At 34.5% G+C, this 26,836-nt stretch overlaps 1 protein-coding gene across 1 annotated transcript in view; it reads right to left on the reverse strand.

The window, feature by feature from the left end:
- LOC100744797 (cadherin-87A) overlaps positions 1–26,836 on the reverse strand; it is a gene marked incomplete at its 5' end in the record, with an annotated part of 346,103 nt that overhangs the window by 30,152 nt on the left and 289,115 nt on the right. The window contains one exon of the mRNA XM_024364854.2: positions 14,814–15,071. Within this exon, the coding sequence (XP_024220622.2) occupies positions 14,814–15,071 (258 nt within the window). The remainder of the gene's footprint in view (positions 1–14,813; positions 15,072–26,836) is intronic.

Raw genomic sequence — 26,836 nt, forward strand, 5'->3', positions numbered from 1 at the left:
TATAGTTACCTGATATTAATTGTTCACCGGATAAAATTTCACGTGAAATTAATTGTTTATCATGTTGCACGTAATTAGCATTAACGTTTAATATAATTTCACAGGACGAATTTATTACTTCAGTAGACGTTATCAACAATATTAATGATAACATCCGTTCCAAAATTCCACGGCAATAGCAAACTTGTTGAGTTGATTCATCACAATTTGCGCGATCTTCTAATGATCTCAAGTGGATTTTCATTGCAACGCGGAACTTATAATTGAGAAGGCAATATTCTTGCCGGTAAATTCGTTAAGTTTATGCTTGTTATGCCAAGATTCATGACGTAGAGTAGGAAATACGAGAAATTCATCGCATTTCCACGGATCATAGGGATGCACGCGATAATAATATTACAATTGAGCTTAAGAAACTGCCACTTTACGAAAATTCTGTCGCTTGAACAAAGGAAACAAATTAAAATTCAAATTGAAAGAAAGACGAATTCGCGAATAAATGTTATTATGAAAGAAACATGTAGCGATTTGAAATCATCATTATTATAATGGAATCATCACAGCACGATACATTTTAAATTACGCGTAACGAAATTACAGATGCAATTTACGACTGTTTCCAATTTTCACCGAGCAGGTAATCGCCGCTAGAAATTTACAAATTTTTATAGCTGATGATATGACGCTACGATACAGCAATATACAATGTGTTTGTAATTTTATTACAAAGAACCTAATACGTAAGAAATGCACGATATTTCTTGAAGGACAATTATTTAAATTGCTGTCTCTGTTGCAAAATGCGTATAGATCGTCGAAAAAACGTAAAACAGGGAAACTGTCAAACATCAAATTCTCTGGCAGACAGAAAAATAGATCTTACAAAATTTTCTATTCTTTTTCACCAATATATTAGGTTGTCCGGAAAGTGTCTTTCTTTTACAGACACGTCTTTTACAACAACGCATCTTTATACGAACATGAAACCTAATCTGTCGAACGTTGTGATCTTTATTTTGATAGAACAAAATGGATCATACGTAACTCGATAAAATAATATAAAACGAAATATGTGGTGCATCCATTATTTTCTTATAAAACGAAAGAAACTTTTCGGACGACCTAATAAATTCATCAAAGGAAGAATTGCATTTGCAGAGGAGCCTGTACGTGCGTCTTAGTTGTAGAGAAAACTGAATGTTCAATTGATTTAAATTCGCAAGTACCGTATCAATAATCCTTTTTGTACAGGACAACTTATCAGAATAACAATCCTAGATAACTCGTATGAAAACAAGAAATATATCTCTTCAAGAAGTTCTTTTTATTTTTGTTAGAGAAAGATATTTTACAATAATCTGAGTAAGAATTGTTGTAAAATTGGTGATATCCAATGTCCATGTGTTCGATCATGTCCATCGCATAATAATCGCATATTTCAAGGCATTACGTTTTAACGCTATTAGTAATTTTTTCTTTTTATTTATTTATTTGGATTTTACAATTTGTCCAGTAGGACATTTGGTAAAATATTATAGCGGTATACTAATATAACATGTGGGTGGCTACCCCCAGCGGGGTACCATCATCGTGTTTGTTAGATTATGTCCTTTGTGAGATCTGTTGGGTGTTTCCTTTTTAATTTTCTCTATTAGTAATTATCGACAAATGGAAATTGCTGTCAGATTCTCTGCTGCATTGTTTCCACTGGCACGTACGACATTATGCGATAAAAAAGCAACAGTTTCTAATTTCTCCACGTGCAACAAATTTTCAATTACTTGCTTATTGCTACTTCTATTTTTGTATAACGCTTACACAGGCTACGTTGCGATACAATCTTATTCTACTATTATTTAGAAAGTTTAAAATTATTAGAAAAATGTTAGAAAATTGAAAAATATTTTTCAAATATCATTTATTCATGTAACACTATTTAGAAAGAGAAATTTCACTTAAATTCTATACTACAGTATTCTCACTGGCACGTGGAACGTTATACGATAGTAAAAGGAAGATCTCGTAATTTTTCCGCTTACAGCGTCGTGTACGAGAAATTGTCGATTCAATTTTTCAGATATTAAGGCGTGCACGAAGAAGGAAACGCGTTCAGATTTCATGCAGATCAGTCTTCTTCTCTGTATCGCGATAAATACTGCAAGAGCGGCTACCAGAAGGCAGAGAGGCTCGTCGCTAGATGACTTGACATGGAACAGCTGTTAAAGATACTTGCGTATTCAGTGGCGTGGTCGACATAGAAAATTCAAGCGATTAAGAGGTGAACTTTCTACGGCTGGAGTTTATGTTGTCGTATTAATATATTACAGAGGGCAGAGAGGCAGAGAATATGCAGCGCGTCCTATTAAATAGTCAAATGTCCCCGAGATTAATTTCGCAGACGCTACTACCGGAAGGGAAGCAGAATTTATCTCGTGACAATTAATCTTGCCCCTTGGACATCGAAAACGTGCACGAAAGAAAGAGATTACCAGCGGATTTCGTTATGCATTAATTAAAAGGAACTTACTAATATTTCTCCGATGGGGAATTATTTATCGTGGAAAAGATTGTTCCACGAACAGCGGTGCCGTTTAATAACGTCAGCTAAATCATTCGACTTTTACTGTTCCGATTCCGGTCAGAAGAGGCGAACTAGAATAATTTAACGAATAACCGGCGAATTATAAAGGACTTTGGTATTCTGATAGACGGTTGCAATACGATGTATATTTTATCTTATGTGGCTGCACGTTTGCGCAAAGCACACGACGAATATTCCTGAATCTTTCATCTCGGGTTCTATGATGAATTTTGGCCAGTAGACCTTCCCGTGCTCGCTTTAAATCTCCGCACTGACAGATTTATCCGATAGACGTTAACGTTTCAAATGTTATCCTTAATGTATGAAGATCACAGGCAAAGAACATGTTGAATACATTTTTCCGTAATGCTTCTAATGTGATTCTACGATTGGAAAAGTGTGTTTTAATATAAAATAGCTGAAACTGGAAGAAATCTGTTAAATGTAACAAACGCTGCAATTGAAAGTTAGAAGAGGTTCGTACATTTTTATTCCAATTTTTTGTTTCCGTTTAATACAACGTTGATTGGCAATTTTACTGAGAATTTATCTCATGTCACAGGCTATTATTTCGTAATTCGATGTGGAAGTAAAACAATATAAATAAATGTTAATAAATTTTATTTATTATTCAACTTTTATTATTTCCTTTGCGCATGATAAACAGTGTAACAATCACCTGCGTGTAATGGTATACAACAGCTTTTGCAAATATATCCAGTTTCGCTGCGTTTTTCTTTTGACGAGCATATTCTACACGCTCTAGTCGGATTTTAAATAATTCTGCAAGTTTGCTGTGATATCATGTTCGTTCCACTCTTCTTCCAATTCATCGTCACTATCTGATTCTATTATATTCCTTGTTTGATATTTTGATGGCCTAATATCAGATTCACTATCTTCTGATACAGTATCATTTTCCAAGTCAATTTGATTCACAATCACTCGGACAATCAGAGATAAAACATACGCGTGTAATTCATTGAAAGATTCTTCATTGGTACGTTCCATCATCGTTAAAATCTTTTTTACAACAAAGGACGCAACTTGACGGGTCTTATAAGCGAGAGACACAGCGTGAGGTATGCTGACCAATAATTGCACTGTATCATATCCAACAGTGCACTGAGAAAACGAGCTGATGCGAAAAAAGCGCATCACGAGTTTGGCCATGAAAACACGAGTTAACTCGTGACCGGTCAACAATGTGTTAACACCACTTTGATTGCCACACCGAAATCACATGCTTCGCTGAGGACGCCACGGGAATATTTTTATTATTCAAAGCATATAATGGCAAAATAATAATAAATTGATGATGTAAGACAACATTCTTTCCTAATGGACCGTTTCTCTTATTGGTGAAGCCTTGGTAACAGTTAATAGCGACATATCATAACAAGGCTTCGTTTATTTCAACAAACCATTCGCATTCGTTATTTCGTCGTAAGCAAAACGTCCAGAATATATTGTTGAAACGTGTAGAAGATATTAGTAAACAGTATTATGATTATTTCTATGATTTCGACGAAACATTCGGCTGAAATGGTAAAGGTCCGCAAGAAAAATTATGTTTGTGATAAACCAAAGTAGATGGTAGTAGTGGTAGATTACAAAAGAGGAAAATGTGCTGTAGATTTATCAGGTCAAATGATAGCATATTCTACACCACATAGAAGAACCCTCAAGTAATATATAAAATTAGCTTTAGAGTTATTGTTGAATACATCAATTTCAAACGCGATGATACTCTATAAACAAGGAATGAAAACAAAAATCAAGGTACCAGATTTTAGAATGGCACTTGCAATGCACCTTACACAGTGCCATTCACCAGAGCTGTCAAATATACTTACTCGACAAAGATTGCGACACGAAATGCAGAAGAAAGAAGGACAAGCGTGTCTGGCACGGAAATTTTGCGGAGGGTGTTATAGAATAAATGTTAGACAGTTAGGATCAAAAATTGCTAAGAATCGGACCAAAAAGGTGACCACTTATTGTCCAGGTTGTATTGATAAGCCACATTTATGTTTAAAGTGTTTTAACAGAGTGCACCGCTAGATGCAAGATTTGTTCTCATTTTTTTATTGATGTTCTAATAAAAATATTTAATTGTTCAATAGGGCACTTTTTATTTTAAAGTATTTTCTATTTATCGGTTATATTCAAAATGCTCTAACTGTCAATTTTCGTTCAATTTTTACAATTGTAAGAAGTTCAAGCGCAGTGCAAAAAGCTCAAGCGCTCCAAATATAAAAAGAAAAATATATTGAAGTAAATATAAGTACAAGTATAGTGTATGCTGATCCAGATCTTCGCTCTCTCAGTGTTACATTATAACAGGATACGATAGGGATGTTGATACATTTCTAACAAAGGACATTACCAAAAAAGTTAACCTTGGTGTGTTAACCTAGTTGAAGGTTACAAGAAACAGCAATAAAAATCTACTTATAGCTCTTTTGTCTCTAGACCTTGTAATCCAAAACAACATTCATATTCAAGGTCACAATAATTATTTACCTCTCCTTTTCTTTTTTTTTTATTTTTTGCTTCGCTAAATTCTATTTTCTTCGTAACAGAGGTGTCCAAGTAACGAGAATACAAAAGAAACGACGTAGAGTTTTTCTTGAAGTAATTACGTCGACAAATATTAATATCTGTTCACTAGATCCAAGTAGATGATCTGTTTTCGTAGAAAGACGACAGGAAGAGAACGCGATAAATCAAACCTACTTTTCACAAGGACGCAGATAAAATTCAGTCCATTTGTCAATTTCATGTCACCATATATATTCAATAGCCTATTTCTTTATCTGATTTCCAAGCTAAGCATGTGCTTCCGCGTACTTGAATAATTTTTAAATATATCAATCGTTATAATATTGAAATATCGCATGTCTCAAGGGGAGATTCTCGCGTAACAACGATAAGAGCAAATGAATTTTACGAATTTTTTTTTTTAGACCAACCTACTAAATGTAATTTCTTTATTTCGGTTCCTCTTGTTGTTTATTGTATTTTGTACGATTTTTTAACGTTCTTGACAATGTAACTTTTATTGGCGTATAGTATAACACGTGTCACAATCATCAAAACGCAGAAGTTAAGAAATTTTCTAAAAGTCAAATAGTTCATGTTCATGTTGGGATTGAATTTGTTTTCGAAAGAAGAACACGAAAAATTGGAAAGTTTTAGCGTTTAGAAGAAAAATGCACTTTTTTCTCACCAGATAAATTGAGTTTATATCGCTCGAAAAAATATTATAAATAAGCAATCGAATAGAAATTCGAAGTTCGATCCCTGGAGAAATTTGCAGCAAAGCGAATAAGCTTTGCCCGAAATGAATCAGCTTTTCAGTCGTTTTCATCGTGCACGTCAGTTTGCAAAGTTATTAAACGTGGCAGTTTAAAAAGATAATAAACGAGAAGAAAAATTAAAGTAAAAGAAATTACATTTGTTTTTCCGGACTATATCTACATCGCAAAAAGGTCAATTTCCATATAACTAGTAGTTAATTTGAAAATAATTCATATAAATTAGTTGCTTTTATTGTTGTTACGCGAGAGTCTCACCTTAAAGAATGTTATGAATTGTCTATTTTATTATTTCGAATCGTAGTGATTATCGTGTTGTCTTCGCAATAAATTCGACCTCTTCCTGTCTATTAGTTGCATTTTTCCCTGTTTCTGCTATGTTTTTATCGATTACAGTACAATCTGAGATTACGTTTGATATCGGTGCAGTTCGTGACAAAATGGGAACATACTCGGCATTAAAACAATTTTCTGAGTTGATGTTTCATAAATTGCATTTCCTATTATGCTTAAACACGTGGAAAATCGCATTCATGAATTATGAGTATTGTAGAAGAAAATGCACAATAAGAATTCATACCATGTATCTGGTAGTTAGTTTAAAAAAGAAAGAAAGTGAAAGATCCACCTCTTAATTCTTGACCGAAACGAAAAACCAAAAAAGGATTAAATTATTATATATTTTTCTTCTCGATGAACTAAAAAAGTTCGTGAAAAAGTTTATTTAAATAATTGTTATAGCACCTTAAAGTTTATTTTTTCTTTTTATGAAACACATGTTTTCTTTAAACCCGTCAAAATTTTTAATTTCGCACTATTTTCTGTCTTTTTTTTTAGTTCATTGAGAAGAAAAATATATAATAATTTAACCCTTTTTTGGTTTTTCGTTTCGGTTAAGAATTACAAGATGGATCTTTCACGCCGATTGCAAACTGCAGCCCATGAAATAGGCTTAGAAATCTGTTATAATTTTTTTCACTTTAAAAAAAATTTTTTTGTATTCGTTAAATATATATAAAACCATACCTCAAAATTCAATAACTTCATTTCTTTCTTTCCCTACTAAAAAAAATCACAAAAAGACGCTGTTTTAGAACATTCTAATTCAGGACATCCCCTTAACAGATCGTTCTCATTTTCCATTACGTCGTATTAAATCTTTTTAGTTTGTCCATAAAATAACACAGAATCGACAAAAATTTACAACGTCGTATCTGTCTTCAGCGATCTTTGTACAAAAATGAAATTGTTGGATCACCTGAAAAAGTCGATTATCGGAAGAACAGGGGTCGGTGTCACGACGAGATCAAATGATCAAAATTCCACTATAGCTTTCAATATTGCCGAGTGGAACAAATCTTTTTCCAAACGCGTTCACTTTGACACGCTATGAAGCAGTAGATAGCTGTGATCGGAGGCAGAAAGTCAGAAGCAGTGGAGTTACGCAATTTTTAATTGCCACTGCTCAAAGCTGCGTATGTCGTTGATAGCGCGAGTTGTGAAAATTTGGATGTAGAACGAGCGTAGAACTTTACGAGTTATGTTAAAATATACATCGATATAAAAAGGAAAAAAGTGATCGTTGATAATTAAATTGTTGGAGAAATGGAGAGAGAATATCAAAAACTATCAAGGGATATTATACGAAGGTTCTCTCTCTCTCTTTTTCTCATTCACGTAAATGTACGCTTCGAAAATTTTTAACCTTTAACATCGAAAATTAATCAACGAAAGTTGAGCAAGATGATTTTATAATCGCATGCTAAAGCTGGAGAAGTAAAAGTTTTAACAACGCAGCCTTCAAGTTTAAAATAATAATCCATTTATGTCCATAAATCCATTAAAATTGTTTTAACACCGGTGCAAAATTATTCCGATAATATTTATCAAAGGAACGAAGTTACTTGCTCCGTTAGAAACCTGTATGTATCGCTGCAGTTGCTGATATTGCTGCGTTATGTTCATTACTTGCTTAATCGCATTTCAATCATATGAATAATTTCATGCTTGCACGTACGAAGTTACACAAATAAAACGATTGCGATAACGATGTTGTGTCGTATTAACATTATTATTTTCAATGAAAAACGCGAAATAACATTTACGCGCTTTCGAAGCCGGTATCGGATGATCCGATCGAAGAAAGCTTTTGCAAGAAAGGGAGCTTATTGAATTTTTTTCATGCACATATTATTTCTGCACGTTGTGTGTTATTAATGTAACAGAATTTGAAGGAACAAACTTTGTCGAGTGTTTGGCGTGTCATTAATCGTAGGCCTCATTACCACAAGTAGTTTCGTAATCGAAATTCATATAGATTTAAAAAATTGATGCATACTGGAAAAACTACAAGTAAATTTTTCACCAGTTTGTAACAATTAGACGAGTTAGTAAAACATTTTTATTTCAATTAAAATACGATAATGACATCGATATGAACCGTGTGTCACTTTATCATCTCGATAGGATCAAATATAATATGTAACAAATTATAGGACATTATAATACAATCAAAAGAGTAGAGAAATATGCCAAACTTTTTAGAAATTACCTACTAAAAAAGAAGTTTGAACTTGGTCAGGAATTCGTATTCGTGTTTATTAAATTCAGCCAAGATATTAATTCCTGTCAGATGAAAACAGGTCTGATATAAATAAAAACATGCGTGTACGAGTGGAATGCTTTTGTTATGAAAATATGTGTTTACGATGTTGTATTTATATTCAGTAGCTTATACAATGCACATCCAATTTTCCATCTCACCTATATCTCACCGTATAAAAACAATAACTTGATATCGCGTAAATTCAGTTTATTTCGATCGCTGATTCCATTTATGTTACTCAATTTGCGTACTGTTCATGATTTGTCACAAAAGATGCTATCATAATGATTCTGCTAGTCAGTGAAATACAAATTGCAATCTTCTGCGGTACTGTACATATTACAGATATCGTATTTAAACCATCGAATAACTAGACACATGTAGCATTACGATTATTGTTAGACAATTAAATAATCGAACAGCGATTTAGTTTCTTATTTCATGGGATGATGATGTTTGTTTAGGACCATCAAATAAGAAAATTTCTACGTTTCTAAACTGATAAAGGTGGGGACAAATCTTTCCAATTTTGCAAATTTTAATTAGCCCAACTTCATTTTGCCCAACAACAAAATTATAACCAAAATAATGTTACAAAATACAAGAAATCAACCAATATACTTATACTTAAACTCTTTATAAAACTTCTACTATTTTCTGTCTTTTATCTTATCCCCTAGAAAAATTTCCAAAATTGATCTTACGTTTGGAAGATCAAACGTTTAACACGATTGACTCATTCGTTCTACAAAAATGTGTTTTGTACGCCGTGTTCGAGACTCTGTGTTGAGAAGGATCGCATAATGTTCGAGACTGTGAGCTCGAAAGAATGCAATAGCAAAGATTGTCACCGGAATGATAGGCTGACAGAGATTATTAGCCAAAAATATTAGCCAAATATTATTAGCCAAATAAAAGGCCTGACAAAAATAATTTACCAGCAAAATAAAGGTATGGCAAGGATCGCTTGCTAATATAAAGAACTGTGAAATTTATTTAAAATGGGCTGCGTATAAACTGAACGTGTTTGGCGTCAGATGTTTCTAAGTTGAAAGTTCTTTTTTTTTTTATTATTTAATTTATATTTTACAATTTGTCCAGCTGGGCATTTGGTAAGTTTTTCTAACTTAATTGCTAAATAACATGTGGATGGCTACCCCTAGCGGGATACCATGAAGTTCAAAGTGAATTAAGTCTCAAGGCTAATGCACACTGACTAAACTCATCAAAAATGAGGCTCGTATAGTCCCTCGTACGGACGTACGCGGAGTTGGCGGAGGTAAAACAAGCAAATTGGTTGTCTAAGCATTTTCGATTTTGTAAGGGTGGTGGTGAGTTTAATACGATTGGTAATTTTTCTGCTGCAAGTCACCACCTGCGCGTTACCGGCACTCGAAGATACGGAACGACCAGTGAGGACCTGCACGGGGTTCCGCGGGTTTTACACATCGACCGTAGAACACAATAAACTTTTATGAAACGCGTACCAAACATGCTGGAACAGAAGTTAAAAAGAGGGAAAACTGCTGGGTCCCTGAGTGTTACAGGCAACTGCCAACGAATAGCAACAGAGTAAGTGTTTTTTTTTTATTTGGAGGTAGTTTACAATCAATTCTCATTGAGAATTATAAGTAAATTATTCTGGCGTGATACTATAACGTGAATAATAAATGATTATCGTATGTTTGGTTCTAGCTGAATCTAACGTTTAGATCTAGAGGGTAATATCTTTTTAGTCTGCGGATCTGAACCGGTGTGTCAAGTATTATACTTGAGTAACTAGTGGGTTTTGATGGTTGTTAATTCTTATGTTATATCTATTACTGAATTTGGATATTTCTTCTTTAAGATCTTAAGATCGCGATGTATTGTTTCGTTGGTAACATACCAAGCTGCATCTATTACGGATCTTAGAGTTTTTGATTGGGATCGCTGAAGAATTTCTATGTTTGAATTATTCGCTGTTCCCCATAGTGAGTAAGTGCTGAATGGCTTTGTATGGATATTGGAAATAAAGTAAGGAAAATGAGAATTTCTTCGGCTTATTAACATAAACGTATAAAAGAATAAAAATATAAATATAAAAACATAAATGTATGAAGATACAAAAGCTTAAAAATAAAAACGAACATAGAGATAGAAATACTTTTTTATGTATTGTTATATTCGTATTTATTATACTTTATACTTTATATAATAAAATTTTGTGTCTAAAAATCGTAGTAATCATTTCTTTTCTTTAATAATTTCTAGTTCAAACAACAACTGTGCAATTTTTCTCCCAAAAGTCAGCAGTAACTGAGATTGGTTACACGTTGCTGTATTTTGGCGTAATTACGAAGGATTACATTGACTCTTTTTTCGAAAAGCACACAAACGCTTATTGTATTTTTAAATTGTATATTCGTATTTATTATACTTTATACTTTATATAATAAAATTTTGTGTCTAAAAATCGTAGTAATCATTTCTTTTCTTTAATAATTTCTAGTTCAAACAACAACTGTGCAATTTTTCTCCCAAAAGTCAGCAGTAACTGAGATTGGTTACACGTTGCTGTATTTTGGCGTAATTACGAAGGATTACATTGACTCTTTTTTCGAAAAGCACACAAACGCTTATTGTATTTTTAAATTGTATATTCGTATTTATTATACTTTATACTTTATATAATAAAATTTTGTGTCTAAAAATCGTAGTAATCATTTCTTTTCTTTAATAATTTCTAGTTCAAACAACAACTGTGCAATTTTTCTTCCAAAAGTCAGCAGTAACAGAGATTGGTTACACGTTGCTGTATTTTGGCGTAATTACGAAGGATTACATTGATTCCTTTTTCGAAAAGCACACAAACGCTTACTGTATTTTTAAATTGAGATAGAAATATAAATTGAAAATATCAGACGAGTTTAATAAGAAATTTTCACTTGGTATATAAAACTTCTTATAACACGTTTAACGCGTTTGATTGATAACGAGAGACGTAAAGACGTAAAGCATCGAATCAAAATCTTTCACCTTTTTTTTATTAGCAAGATAAATTCCCTGATATTCCTTTTTACTTCGTGCAGAAATATTTTTTACTTCCCTGTAAAGAAGTTCTATTAAACTGTTTCAGTTGTTCAGTGTAGCTTTTATTGCAAAGTTATTAGCCTTTATTGATGCTTTTAAGCAACGCAATGTTGGCGTGGCTCGTATCGCCAGCTGCATAATGACGTAACGACGTTTGAAATATTCGTTCACGTTAAAACGGGAAAATTATGGTGAGTATTAGGGCCAATGTGTAAGCTAATACATAGATACTTGATCTTTATACTGCAGTATGTGGTAGTATAGTAAACGTGCTGGATATAGTGAAATTTTCTTCATTGTTTTATAACGCGATATAATCGGTGTATGATTGTGCTTAATCTTTTTTAGACATTTTTTTCAGGCCAACTACTAGTTACATGGGACAAGATCTTTTTACGACGTAACTATGGTAATTATTGTAGGAATTTAAGTAGGAATGTTATTTTTGTTATTTCAATTCCGCTCACCGTTTATTAACATTTTAAAGTGTCACGTTTAATAACTTTTTAAACTGGCGCGTCCGATAATTGAAAAACTAATTGATAAATCAATTTCGGACGAAGCTTGTTATTGAAATTTGTTATATTTATTATAAATTTATTATAAATTTCTCCAAGGATCGATATTTCAATTTTTATTTCACCATTTATTTTATTGATCATTTATTTTATTAAACGACGTAAGCTCAATTTATTTATAGAAAAAAGTAAATGTTTCTCTTCAACGTTAGAACTTTCCAATTTTGCATGTTCTTCTCTCGAAAATGGATACAATCCCAACGTAAACTATTTCATTTTAAGAAAATTTCTCAGCTTTCGCGTTTTGGACGACTGTGACAGAGCTACACTACACAGCAACAATAGCTACATTGTCAAAAATAATCACAAGACTTGTGTAATATACGATAAACAATAAGTGGAACTGTAATAAAAGAAATACATTTGTATTTCAAGACTAAATTTATATTCCAAAAAGATCTGGTCCCGTGTAACTAATAATTAGTTTAGAAAAAATTCATAAAAAACACCTACTTCTTTCGTCGTTACAGGAGAATCCTCTCTTAATTGTTATTACTAAATAATTTGAATTAAAAATTTGGAAGAATTCATGTTCCTTCCATCACCGGAGAGCTCTGAATTAACTCGAACAAACAAATGGATTTGCAAAAATTGAAAAAACTATTTCTCCGAATTTTGAAGATTAGTATTAGAGAGGTATCACACATTTAAATGACACGACGAATATTCTGATCGTTTAAAATTTCTCTTAAACCAATTTCAATTTTCGAAAGTTCTCACAAACGAGAAATCTTCTTTGGATAAGTAACACATAACCGTAAATGTGAATTTAAAAATGTTTCAGATATCATAATTTATCGCAGAAGATTTAAGTTTATATCAGATAATATGTTTAAAAGTTTCGTCAAATACAAAGTTCGTTGGCAAAGTCAAGCTGGCAAATTCTCTGGTTTTAGATGGTTTGCAATGGGTTTACACGGTTCGTTGAGGAAAATGAAATAACCATGTATGCAAATTTAGTTTTCAGTTTGTCGATGATTCAAGCAGTGGAGACAGCCAATTCTGCGCGACTATTGAATACAAAAAATAAAAATATATTGCGGACACGTGACAGCTAGAAAAAAATTAGTACTGCCTTTTTCAGGTTAAAAATAATATTTTAACGAACAAAAGTAAAATTGGAAAAAATAATAGTAAATTATCGAAGTTGTATAGCTTCTGTTACGTATTTCTTCGTATTTAACTTTTTCAAAATTAAAGAGATTAGTTTTAGTTTACTAATAATAGTTTAAGAAATTGATATGTTTTTAAATATATTGACATATATTTTAAATATATTGAAATATATTTTAAATATGTTGATATTGAAATATATATAATTTTAAATATATTAAATATATTAAATTTAAATATATTAATATTAAATATATTAAATATATTTTAAATATATATAAATTAAATATATTATCGTTTACGGAAGGATTGACATTTATTTAATAATAAATATGTTTATCGAATCGCCAACAAGGAAGATATATCGAATGTTAATTACCTATCTATCTCTTGAAACTGTAACTTCCACCACACTGCTCATTAACTTAATGAAAGGCCATGCATCCCAGATGCGCACTAATTAAAAAGAAATTGAATCCTAATTGCTTTCAAAATGACCACCGGAAATATCATTAATTTTATTAACTATCAAATGCTGATCAATTAGTTAATCACTGTTTAACCCTTAATTTTAAAGATTAAAATCGTTTTACTTCATCCTATTTAATCGTATTTTTCACAGAAAGCAGAGCCTGGTATTTCATAGAGTATATTTGAGTATTTACAATACATTACTAATGGTTTTGAAAATTTTCTATATAGTAATACTCGAAGGCAATTTTATGATTCATAATTTTTCACGAAATCATCATTTGAAACGCAATCAACGATATTAAAAATATTTAGAACTTCGAGGTTTGTTTGGCTATGGAAATTGGCTATTTGCATACACATATCCAAAGAAATATACGGAAATATTGTATATGTACATACAGTCGTTTAAATTATTATGCTGATTCATACTAATATATTTATAAAACCTTTTTTTATAATTTCCATGATTCGTACAAAGAAGCGAAGTTCAAGAGACGATGTTTATTTTCTTCAAACTTAAGAAACTTTCTAACAACATAAGACACTGTTAACCCTGGAACGATCGTAGCGGGTTTATCTCGACCCAACGTGATATTTGCCAACACGCCACGTATGTAAAAATCATGTTAATTTTAAGCAGAATAAATACTGTTTATTTATATTTTGCTTCCGACTTACTCACATCTACGACTTATTGAAAAAATATTGTAAAAACTGTAAAACCATTGTTTGGAAAAAATAATGGATTGTGTAAACAGAGAATCACGAAGAATCACGAAAGTACTACGAAAACGAGTTACAATCTGCTAAAAAAAAGTTTAACTTAAAGCATAACTTAACTTAAGGCACAATATTTATTTTCGTAGTTGATGAAACGTTGAGGAACGATTTGATTGCTCCGGCAAGGTTCCTCGCCAAAAATAAGGATAGGAAAAATAAAAATAAGGAAACAGCAAGGTTTCAGCTCGCCGAGGAAGATATAGTGGAAACAAACGAAAATTTGATCAACGAATCGGGCTGCGATAAGTGCCCATGGGATATTAGCGGTGTAACGAGTATTAATGACTCACCTGTGGCTGAGGAACGCAGGTTAGATCTATGGTGTCGCCCAACAGGTCAGGATCCATTACTCTGATACCTGGAAGGATTGTCGAGCCAACTGGGAGATCCTCCTCGGCCACGGCCTCGTATGGCACGTTGAGAAAACGCGGAGGATTGTCATTTTCGTCCAGCACAATTACGTATGCATCTACGCCTACGATGTTCGGTTGTTGCCCTGTTGGCACTTCGTCTTCAAGCGTCACGCGGAATCGTATTGTATCATACTCCTGAAACAGGTAGATAATTCGCATAAATTGATTGAATTGCTGCTTCGAATATAATTCGTGAAAATATGCGCGTTTATTTGCAAAATTTATTAGAAATAACGATCTCATGTTATTTTATAAATGTTTTGAATATATGTATATATGTAAATTCTATGGAATTCAAACTGCCCGGCAATCGACACTTTTTATTTTTCTTTTGTTTTATCGCCAGTCATTTGCTGAATAAAATAGATCACGAGAGAAGAACGGTAATTCAGGACTTGGAAAATCGATTCTCCATTTTCCAGGTAAAATTTGTAGTAGGTTTGTTATTAACTGTTATTGTATTTAATTTAATTATGCCCAAAATAAATTCAATTTTCCAGAATCGATCGTCTGATTTAGCCTAAGGATTTACGTTATTACATATATATATATATATATAGTGTCTGTTATTGTATGGTAAATAGCGTATCTCAATCGATGTTTTTCGTTTGGTCAATTTGGTGGGAAGCATTTAAAGCCAGGACAATAATTCCGAGAATGGTAGATTTAGAAAATGACTATTTAGGGGAATAACGTGTTTCTCTATTAACCTAAAATTTATTCTTAAAGAATACGCATAAAAAATTAACTATCCGATAATAGTTAAGAATACAGGAAAATACATCAAATTCTACCGAGAAGTATAATATGATGGAATAATAATAAATCTCGTTAAACAAGAAATCAGAGAGCAATAATTTTGAGAGTGACAGAAAGGGCAATAAAATAAAACAAAGAAATCTCATTAAACAAAGATCTATTGTTACAATCAGAGAGTATGCAAGTAAGTTTGTTAATTTCGGACATAAATAAATAAATGCCAAAAGTAACAGGTAGTTTTAAATAAAACATAATTTTATCCTGTGTACATATTATGTTTTTCCCAATACATAAGATTGTATCCTTTATTCGTAAAGCGTGTTTCTTCAAAATTTTATCAAATTTTATTATCAAGCTTTATCAAATTTTGTACGGTTCGGAATATTTATTTTAATTACAAGCACCGCTCGTTTGCAGATATTTCCAAGTTTATACTTCGTTGAGACAAAAACGAATTACAAGCGAAAGTTTAAACGTACCAGGCTACGATGCAAGTGCAAAAAAATAGGGATCGTTGAAGTATGTATAATCGCGTTTTCTCTTGGGTCATCTTCCAGTCGATTAATCTTGGATAATGAACATTAATTGAGAGAAAAACAAACGTCGTTAAGGCCGATGGTACAGTTCGCCGCTTTTCAGAGAGTGGCACCTCGTTTGCCAACTTCTCAATTCTAGCGAGCAGACTTTTTTGACTGATGCACCAAAACCACGTGCTTAAACGTTGTGTTTACATTTAAGCTTTTGCTGCACGGCAGCAATTTTCTTAAGCAGTCACTCTGATATCTACATACATAAATCTCGTTGTATTGCCTGCTGGAGGAGAAAACAAAGAGGACAATGGAACGAACGTCTTCAGTTCTTGCGTACAATTTTCGAGATAAATAATTACGATCGCATTACGTATATTTGTTTCATTGTAAAACGAAGCGAAGTAAACAAGTTTGCCTTCTCTCTAAGATGTTTATTTGCTACGTTATTCTACTTGATGTTGATATCTCTCGTTTTGAAACACTTGTTAACAGCATCGCTGTTACTTAATCTGCTGTGCGGCTACTTGGGCGGCTTAAACAAAATCTCGTGGACTGTCCCCCAGAAACCAATATCATAATATCGTTCTTTTTTAATTAAACTAAGTGATTTAGGACGCTAAATCGTTTAACGGCAGCTTTTCCTGGGACAAAGTCTGCCAAGGCCACGAAAAACCAGACTCTCTCGGTTCCTCAAAATGGAAGGTAGTCGATTTTTGTTATTCGGACAGCTCTTATCAAATTGGATAATAAATATGAATAATAGCAAATTTTTATTCTACATAGGTAGAAGGACAAGATATTAAGTTCGATAGAACGATAATCACGTTGTGCTTCACGTAGTCAGCTACAAACGTCATCCCACACCCAAGTTCGAATCCCGACACCGTAGTTCCTGTTTTTCACGATTCCTAGATCACAAGACTCGTCCATGGATGGAAAGGAAAACGAAACCGATCGGAGATCACTTCCGGCTGTCATTAAGCGAAAAAAGTAGGGAAGATGATGGTGTTACACCCCGAGACGAAGAACTGAAGCTTCTTCTGTTGAAGAAGCGCGGAGATGTTGTACTTCGAGACATTTAGAAGCTCGAGAGAGGAGAAGAATAAAAGTACACGTAAGAGTAACTTGCAAATTATCAGAAAAATACATAATGATATATAAAAATACAAATTCTTTCTGTAAAATCAGATGTTTCTTTAACTTGCTGTCCCAGTCTCTTTGTTCGGTTTAATAAGAATTAGTCGAACGAGAAATAAATATCTTTCATTTTCCATTTAATAATTTACTTATTATTCTCAATGACGATCGATTGTAAAAATTCTAGCAAATAAAAAAAAGAAAAAAAATTTTCCATTTGAATAAAAGGAGAGCATTTTTTTTCTCCTTTAGCAGGCGTCACGGAATGATTTGTTGAAGCGTTTAATTAATAATACGTAACACTTTAGCACTCGGGATATCTGTGTATTAATAAACAATTTGCATATAGAGTATATGTATGTATCTCTTATACATGTATGTACGTGTTCCATATGAATTATTATGAGAGTTTTCTTCTTTTCGTAATACAAGTCGATATTACCACGTCTGTGTATTGTTACGACACGTATTGTTATATTGCGATATAGTAAGTCTATTGAAAGTTTTATTGAAAGTTTGGCAAACAAATTAGCTCGTTAGTTTTGCCTTGGTATCTTTTCTTTGCTAGTTGCCTTTGGAATTCTTGTCTTGCTTTATCGTTCAACGACCATCAAAACATCCCAAATTAGAAAATTTACTGTAATCCATGGCTGCGGATCGCGTCATTTTAAGTGCATTTCCGGGTACCTGACACGAGTTGCTAATAGAATTAGCTAATTAGCAACGAGCTATCCTAGCTTTGCCATCACAGGCTTTGCAAAAAGTTCAACGCGCAGAAACTGCACAGAGTCTTCAAATAGTTTTCTTGAATATAACATACGTCGCTTCTGTATATCTTTTACCTTGTAAAGCAAACGTCTATATACAGGGTGTCTCGAAATTTGTGATACAACCGGCAGGAAAATGATTGTAAAAATAAGTCGAAAAAAAGAATCTTTTTCATTCAAAGGTTCGTTTTCGAAAAAAAAAGTGAGCTTGAAAATTCATCAGATAGCCGCGTATTAACTGGAAGTTTCGAATTATGAAACTTGTATTCGACTCTTATAGGAAGAAGACTAAAAAGAAAACACCCCACTGACCTCACTAAAGAAATAAAATAGACAAACTCGAAGGTGGTATCCTGCTGGGATAGCCATCCACGTCCTATTTAGCAATTAAATTAGAAAAATTTACTAAATGCCCAGCTGGACAAATTGTAAAGTACAAATTAAATAATAATAATAAAAAGAACTTGTGTTTCTGCTGATGTTTGTATTATTACATTACTTTATTCTGCATTTAATTAGAATAATTTCGTAAATAAGGATGAGATTCCTAGTTTGTACGAGTCATTTTATTATCCTGACATTGTTCATGTTTGACAACGATCCATCTATTACTCCACGTTTTAACAATAATTTTAGCAACTATTTCTTTATTAATTATTCCTTCATTCCATTAATAATAATTAATTCAAAGGAAGCTTTAAACGAAAAAATGTTACTCCTTTTCTTCGACTTATTTCTAATAATCACCACTCGACCACCATGATTTTCAGAGTCATCTTGTATATTGGCTGCCAAAAGTTTCCAGCCACAGTGAAGTTCAGTATTTCCGCGTAACTTATATATTAATCAAATTCTTGCGCAAATTTTTACAATATCGTACTTTATGAAATACCTTACGTGCTACGCTCGCGGAATGAACATTCACTTTTAAATACTCTTTAAGCGAAAATAAAATTAGCCACAAAATTATCTCGAAGTGCATCTATTTTGAAACCATTCGTGACTCGTACATTGACGACAATCGATTCAAATGATTCAGACAGTGGCGAAAGAATAGCGTACTATTGGGTTGGCAACTAAGTGATTGCGGATTTTTTCATTACCACCTAATGGCAAAATCCGCAATCACTTAGTTGCCAACCCAATACTTGGCTAACTTGGGATTTACAACTCGTAGGAGCAAGAAATCTACGCCATTCGAACGTTATAACGAGCATTATTAACCCTTTCGCTTCGAGCGCCGCTTACAGGAAGCATCCACAAGATGACCTGTGGGTACGAGCGCCACTTATAAGCGGCATCCACAAGATGACCTCTGGGTACGAGCGCCGCATATAGGCGACGACTTCTGAGTCCGGCATCCCATATATCCGGCATCCCATATATCCGGCATCCAAATGATGCATATACAAGTGCTATCTGTAGCCAATAATATATTTTTTCGTTATCAGCAGAACATTCTCTGTTGATTTTATTGACAAATTGGATTAATCACTTCTTAAAGTTACTCATTGTACAAACAACATCAAAACGTTTCACGCAATATATTTCAAACATCCAAACGATCGTATACTGTTCATGCTAAAAAATCTATTAAATCCATTGACAGTGAAACGATATTTCATATACGGTTCTTACAAGAATTATTGTTATTTAAGACTTAGGAAAACGTATATACAGCAAGCACGCACACTGTGCGTATTTCTGGCGCGCGTTTCCATTCAGTGACAGTACTTCGACGGACTGGACTGTTGAAGCGAAAGGGTTAAAGTTGAAACACGATTCGACCAAGATGCTAAATTTGCATCTTGGTAATAGGAATTTCGCATGGCTACTTATTGCGAGTTTCGAATACTAGAGACACGTGAAAGGAGCAAGTGGTCGAGTTCTAGCGAAAAGGGACGAAAGGAAGAGTGCATGGCCGTGCAAGGTATTAGATGGACGTGTCTGAATGTATTCTAGGAATGTTTGCATAGCTGGGCTAAAGTGAGCGAAAGAAAAGGTGGAATAGAGAAGAAAAGAATGCACAGGTGTTGGAGTACATTGCATGGAAGATGTGTGTCTGAGACAATGGCAGTCTTTGAATCTGTTTTCAGAGGACGTTTCGTTATACCTGTTTGAAAAAGTTCTTCCTTGCATTTTCCAAGCTGCTAAAACTAACGAAGTTATATCTATCGTTCGTGATCGACTAGAATTATTCATTAGAATTTTATTTATTCGAATTCTATGTAGAGAAGATACTAGTGTAGGATTAAGATATGAAATGTATGGTGCGGATTTGTTAAAGTTATTTGCAGGTGTTTCGTTAATACGACGAATTTTAATAATTTCGTGCTGGCTCGCACGGTTCTCTTCTACATCTGAATCAAAGCTTATAATATGCATGAAATTGAATAACAGTGAACGCAATAATAATATAATAATAAATAGGTCAAAGTTGATCAAAATAGGGATTTAAAGACCTGTTAAATATACATATATATACACGGTAAAGAAATTCGATTATTTATACGAGATGATATGATGGTTCTCCCTCGGATAATCGAAAATCGTAAAAGGAAAATTTTGATAATGTAATACTGTGCATGTATTTAGGTTTAATTAATTATTTAATCGACCGAAAGTTTGATTACCTGTACACTTCTATACACTTCCCTACTCTTTGTAAAAGAAAATTGATGATTTGTGATGACTTAAAAATTTCAAAAAACATGAAATTATAGTACAGTTCACAACACCTCGAATGATAATCGAGACTACATTGTACGCACCAAATCGATGAAATTACTGTAGTGTTGAATATTATACCCAGTTTAATATCTTCGCAAATAACTCTTCGACTGTCTGAAATCTACTTCAGTTTTCACGACTGTCTTAACACGTGTGGATAAAGGCAGAGTTCGAATTGGTCACTGAACAATTTTGGAGATCGTTGTGCAACGATAGCACAACAGAAATTTAAACGTGGAATATGGCGATAACGCGCCAAAGGACATTCACCCGAGCGTGTGAAAGAGTCTCAAGAATTTTAGCGTGAAAATCAAACCATAGAAGAAGCCCCATCGGCAGCAAATTTGCCGACAAGTTAAACAGTCTGTCGGAGTTTCTAACTTACATTTTACATCTGCGAGCAACGGTTCGCGTTTCAAGGCGGAAAATCGACTCGCGAATCATCGATGCTTTAAAATAGAACCAGTGACGTAACTATGGTTTCTCACGTTTTAGGCTGAAGCACGTTCCACATCAAATCAAAAGGCTTCTCTGAAGGATAGCGAAACTTCCGTAGTAACTTTGTCCTTTCGAAAACGTGCACCGTAGCCGTTCATGCATGCGTAATGGTCGAGCCACAATGCTGCTGGTTTTCGAGCAAGCGAATCTCGAATAACGTCGACCTAATTGTGCACGATCGTACGTGTACAATGCAACGCGAAGAAAATAACGAGACGTGGCAAGAAAGAACGTTTTCATGACGAAGGTGAACACACGAGGAGAATTGCTTAAGATGAATTTTGTAATACGAGAATATTCAGATAAAGCGTTTCTTTAAGAGGAATACAGAGATTCACAACTACCAGTTACACTTAACACATTGACGATCGTATACTCTGACAAAGCATATAACCCGAATGGGAAAATAAAATTGTAAAATTGAAAATGCGTATTTTAGCAATCGATTGAACAGATTCAAACGGTTGCGGAGGTTCGTTCTGATTTACATTTCGATTCGATATACATTTGTTACATGGGTGCCATTTCGTTCCACAACCTTCCACATCCACATTCCACATCCACGTTCCACATCCTTCACGCAATTTGAATATTCCATGCTCGAAGAATCTCTCAGGTTTTTCGGCGGAAAATTTTCCAATGTGATTTTTTATGTCGAACAAAGAGTTAAAAATCGGAACGAACTTCCCGAGCAGCATTTAACGAGTGTAATATTTTATTAAAAATCAACGAGCACATTTAAAGGTACTTTTAGTAACGTTTCTTAGCGTGATATGCTTGAAAACAGTTTTTCCGATGGAGAGCAGTTTTTCCGATGCTAAGCAAAATTTATTATTTTATTAAATTCCTCAAAAATCGGAATGAATCTTCCGAGCAATCAATATTGATAACGGTTCTAATATATTGATGACGGTTTCGTATTATTCAAGCATGTAATGTAAAAACACTTTTGTAGTGTTTCGTTTATCGAATCGATTGCATTTCTTTACTGCTTTATTTAACAGTAGTTAACATTTTTATAGGACACCGTATGAAGTACGTAAAGCGTCAACGAGTTCCATTAACAAAATTGGAAAAAATTTGAGCTTCGCTTTTTTTATTTGTCTTTTACTGGTCTAATATTACATATTACGCGTTATAAACAAATTGTAAGTTTTTACAGGCTAAGAGACCGAGATTCCGTCGCTTGATCGATCTTTGCCGTTAAGTGCTCGAATCTGTAAACTTGGAATTTGAAGTAGATACGTGGCTAGTTAAAAAACAGCAAAAATAAACGAATTCGTCGTTGCAGAGTCTTCTGTAACACTCTGTTTTTTCGCGAATGGCGCACTACGTTATTTCTTAATATTCCAAGTCGTGTTTCAACATCTAAAGTACGTAATCTTGGTATCTATTTTCAGTTATGTGTGACGTATTGCTTCTATTTTCACATTCCCAAATGACGATGAAATGTCAGATACTAGATGAAACTTTCCGCTTAGATTCCATTTCAATTGCTTGTTTAAATTCTATTCTATAAAAATATAAATTTGCAGAAATATCCGCTGTCTAATCGTAACTCGCAAATTATTAATTCTATTATCGCGGATGTTTATACAATTTTGTATCTTTATGAACGTGATTAAATAAAATCAAACTAGATGTTTTTCCACTTAGTAAATACCATCGTTTTCTATGTCTTTTAAATGTGCTTCATTAAGATAAAATGAATGATGTTATAGATTTTTTGTTTGGGCCTTTTCTCTATCGAAGGATAATATGTTTCTATAAAAAGATGGAAAATCTATAGATATAGTCACTTTCTTTGCGATGTATTTTTTGGCGGGAAAAAGTAGTAGATATTCGTATTAGATACTTTCGTTATTTTATTATTGTTTATTATCAAATATTTTTGTTCTAAACAATCATTTACATATCTACTTACACACACACGTATTTACTTACTCTATTTTTTTACTCTCACTGTTTCAATTATTCGTAAACTCAATTGCAGATTAAACTAAACCGATTAAACCTCTTTTTCTGAAATTCGAAGAAAGGCTGCTGCGAAGCGACATTTTCTCTCATCACTGATATTACTTATTCGCGTGAAAGAAAAACTCGTTGCAAAACCGAAGAAAGTTGAAACGATAAGTTGGCGCTCGGTGCATGTCCGCGGTGTGGCAGGATGTAAAAAGAGACAGAAGCGTACAATTCAACGTAATGACTGCAATTTAGCGAGGGAGCAGGGGGTCAAGGATCCAAATACGATGCACGGTCTTATCATTATCACGCGCGTCACCGTGTTGCACACGTTGCCTCTCTCTCAACACGCGAGCGATCCGCGAGCACGGTAATTTCAACGTGACAGAGCCCAGAGAGGAAGTTCCTTTTCCGTCCGCGAAAACACGCCCCTTTGGATCCCGCATCCTTCTTACTTTACCCTTCGCAGTTACATACCCTTCTCCGTCTCTCCTTCTTGTATCTCTGACTGTGAATAACCTTGGAAACTCCTCTGCTTCCTTTTTGAACCGACACAATCACGCGACTTTCCTCTCTACTCTCTTCGAATCTGCCTTTTTAGTCCGCGGTTCTCTTCCCGTTCTTTCCTTCAATTCTTTTCTTTCTTTCTTTCTTTCTCATCTCCCTTTTCATTTCTTTCCTCGTCTCGCGGTTCCGCAACGGTTCCAGATAATCCTCCTCTTATTCTTGAGTTTCCTGTCGGTTGCAGACAGAGGGACGGGACAACGTAACCACTTTCGAGGGACACAATGCGCCGACAACCCCGCCGCCTCGGTTTATCCCCGCGTCGTGCTACCCACTGCTCTGTTCGTCGTGTATCGCGGCTACGTGCAGAGAATCGCGATCCACCGCACAAAAGCTCGACAAGACCCTGTTTCGCTCGGTTTTGCGCTTTTATTTCGACGACACGCTCGCGACAGCGGAGGTCCGTGCACGAACGGCAAACAGCCTCCGCGATCAGTCGACACTGTGACCTTCCCCTTTATCGATGCAATCGCAACGAGGTGCTGTTTGTGTCGCGACGTTTCCCCGAATTGCTCGACACCAGCACTTTATTAGCTTGCCACGTGACACTTTGACGTTGCTTATCGAGTTCAAAGGGAGTTGCGAAGCTAATAACACGAATACGAGATCTTAATTACAATGTGGAAAGTTAATGGGATATTTGGAAATACACGAATACGTAAAACACACGTGATGCGTGAAAGTATGAACAATATTTGCCATATTTGATTATCTCATCGCATTTAGGAAAATCGTAGACATAACGTTTATCGAATGAAACGAATCTCTGTTTTGGTTTTAAGGTAGGACCTCGATTAACCTACTTAATCGAGACAGGTCGAGGAGTTCTGATAAATCCAGGTTCAACGAATAATCGAGGCTCGAGGGCAAATGAATGAAAACGAGTTTTCTATCAGGCCTGTAAGTATGAAACCGAAATTTGCCTATAGATGACCCTAGCTGATAATGTAGTTATCACTAAACTGCGTCATTGATGCCAAAAGTCTTTGTTGACATCTCACAAACATTTTCGACTCAGAACAAAGAAGTTTCATACAACAGCATGGTCTGTAATAGCGTTGAACATGTCAAATTTTGTGCCTGGAAACTACGATTTGCGGATAGCATTGATTTTCTGTTACCATTTGAAGAAAACTGCTGCAGAATCGCATCGAATGCTTGTCGAAGCTTACGGTGAGCATGCTCTTGGTAAATCACAGTACTTTGAGTGGTTTAAAAAATTCAGAAGTGGCAATTTTGACGTGAGGAACGAAGAACGTGGAAGACCACCGAAAAAGTTTCGAGACAGCAAATTGCAAGCATCGTTAGATGAGGATGACGCCAAAACGCAACAACAACTCGCTGATCAATTAAATGTGACACGAGAAGCCGTCTCCATACGTTTGAAAGCCATGGAAAAGATCCAGAAGGTGGGAAAGTGGGTTCCACATGAACCGAATGAAAGACAGCAGGAAAACCAAAAAACCACTTGCGAAATGCTGCTCGCCAGATACAAAAGAAAGCCATTTCTCCACCGAATTGTGACTGGCGATGAAAAGTCGATATATTTTGAGAATCCTGAGCGTAAAAGATCATGGGTAGTTCCAGGCGAACCACCGACATCGACTACAAGACCAAATCGCTATGGACGGAAGACAATGCTCTGTGTTTGGTGGGGTCAGAAGGGTGTGATCTATTACGAGCTGTTAAAACCTGGTGAAACCGTTAATACCGAGCGCTACCGACGACAAATGATCGATTTGAATCGAGCTTTGCGTGAAAAACGACCAGAATATCAAAAAAGGCGACACAAAGTAATTTTGCTTGATGATAATGCACCATCGCATACAGCAAAACCGGTCAAGGAAACGATCGAAGCGTTCAGTTGGGAAATACTTTCGCACGCGGCTTACTCACCAGACTTGGCTCCGTCCAATTACTATTTATTTGCATCGATGGGACACGCACTTTCGGACCAGCACTTCGCTTCTTACGAAAATGTACGAAAATGGCTCGATGACTGGTTTACCTCAAAAGAGCGACAGTTTTTTTTGGCGTGGCATCCACCGATTGCCAGACAGGTGGGAAAAATGTATAGCTAGCGGTGGGCAATACTTCGAATAAAATATTTTTAATCATTTTCATACGATAAACGTGTATATACAAAAATTCCGGTTTCATATTTACATACCTGGTAAGTCCACCTGGTATACCAAGATGAGCCTTTTATTTCCAAGAGATGTAATTGCTTTTGTACTATAACCATATTTCTCATTTGTAATACAATTATTTAATTAAATTATTTGCTCAACACTGCTTTTAAAAGTGTTTTATCATGCCATCCTCTCAGCATCATTAAACTTTCTGTTAGACTGAGTGTGTCTTCCTTATTCAAAGGATTGAAGCACCTTCTTTATGACTAATTTGTTCATCTTCTATAACCTCATCGATGGGTTAATTTTAGATAGCAGCGATTATATCACTGGATATAGCATCGTGTGGATTATTTTTGGGCAGCCGCACTTCTATGTTAAGTTCATCCACTTGCTCTCTTGCTGATCCGGTATCGATTCACTGTGCGATTATTTCTATCATTTATGACAGGATGTTCTGTATCGACAGTTTTACATCTATAGAGCTCGAGCCATCATTTAATTATAGTCTACGCCTGAACTTTGTCCCATTGACATTTGGCACTCATATAAATATACGGGGTGGTTGGTAACTAGTGGTACAAGCGGAAAGGGGGTGATTCTACGCGAAAAAAGAAGTCGAAAATATAGAATAAAATTTTTTTTTAATTTTCTTTCTTTTTTTCTTCTTTTTTTAAATTTTTCCATCGAGACAACGATCTACAGTGAGATCCGTTATAACGAGACATGTTAAAGTGCACGCGTACTGAGCGAAAATTCAAAGTCGATTTTCTCGCGAACAAAGCCTCAAACGAAAAATTTTTATTCTATATTTTCGACTT

The sequence above is a fragment of the Bombus impatiens genome, unplaced genomic scaffold (assembly GCF_000188095.3).
Source record: "Bombus impatiens unplaced genomic scaffold, BIMP_2.2 scf_0109, whole genome shotgun sequence".
NCBI lineage: Eukaryota > Metazoa > Arthropoda > Insecta > Hymenoptera > Apidae > Bombus > Bombus impatiens.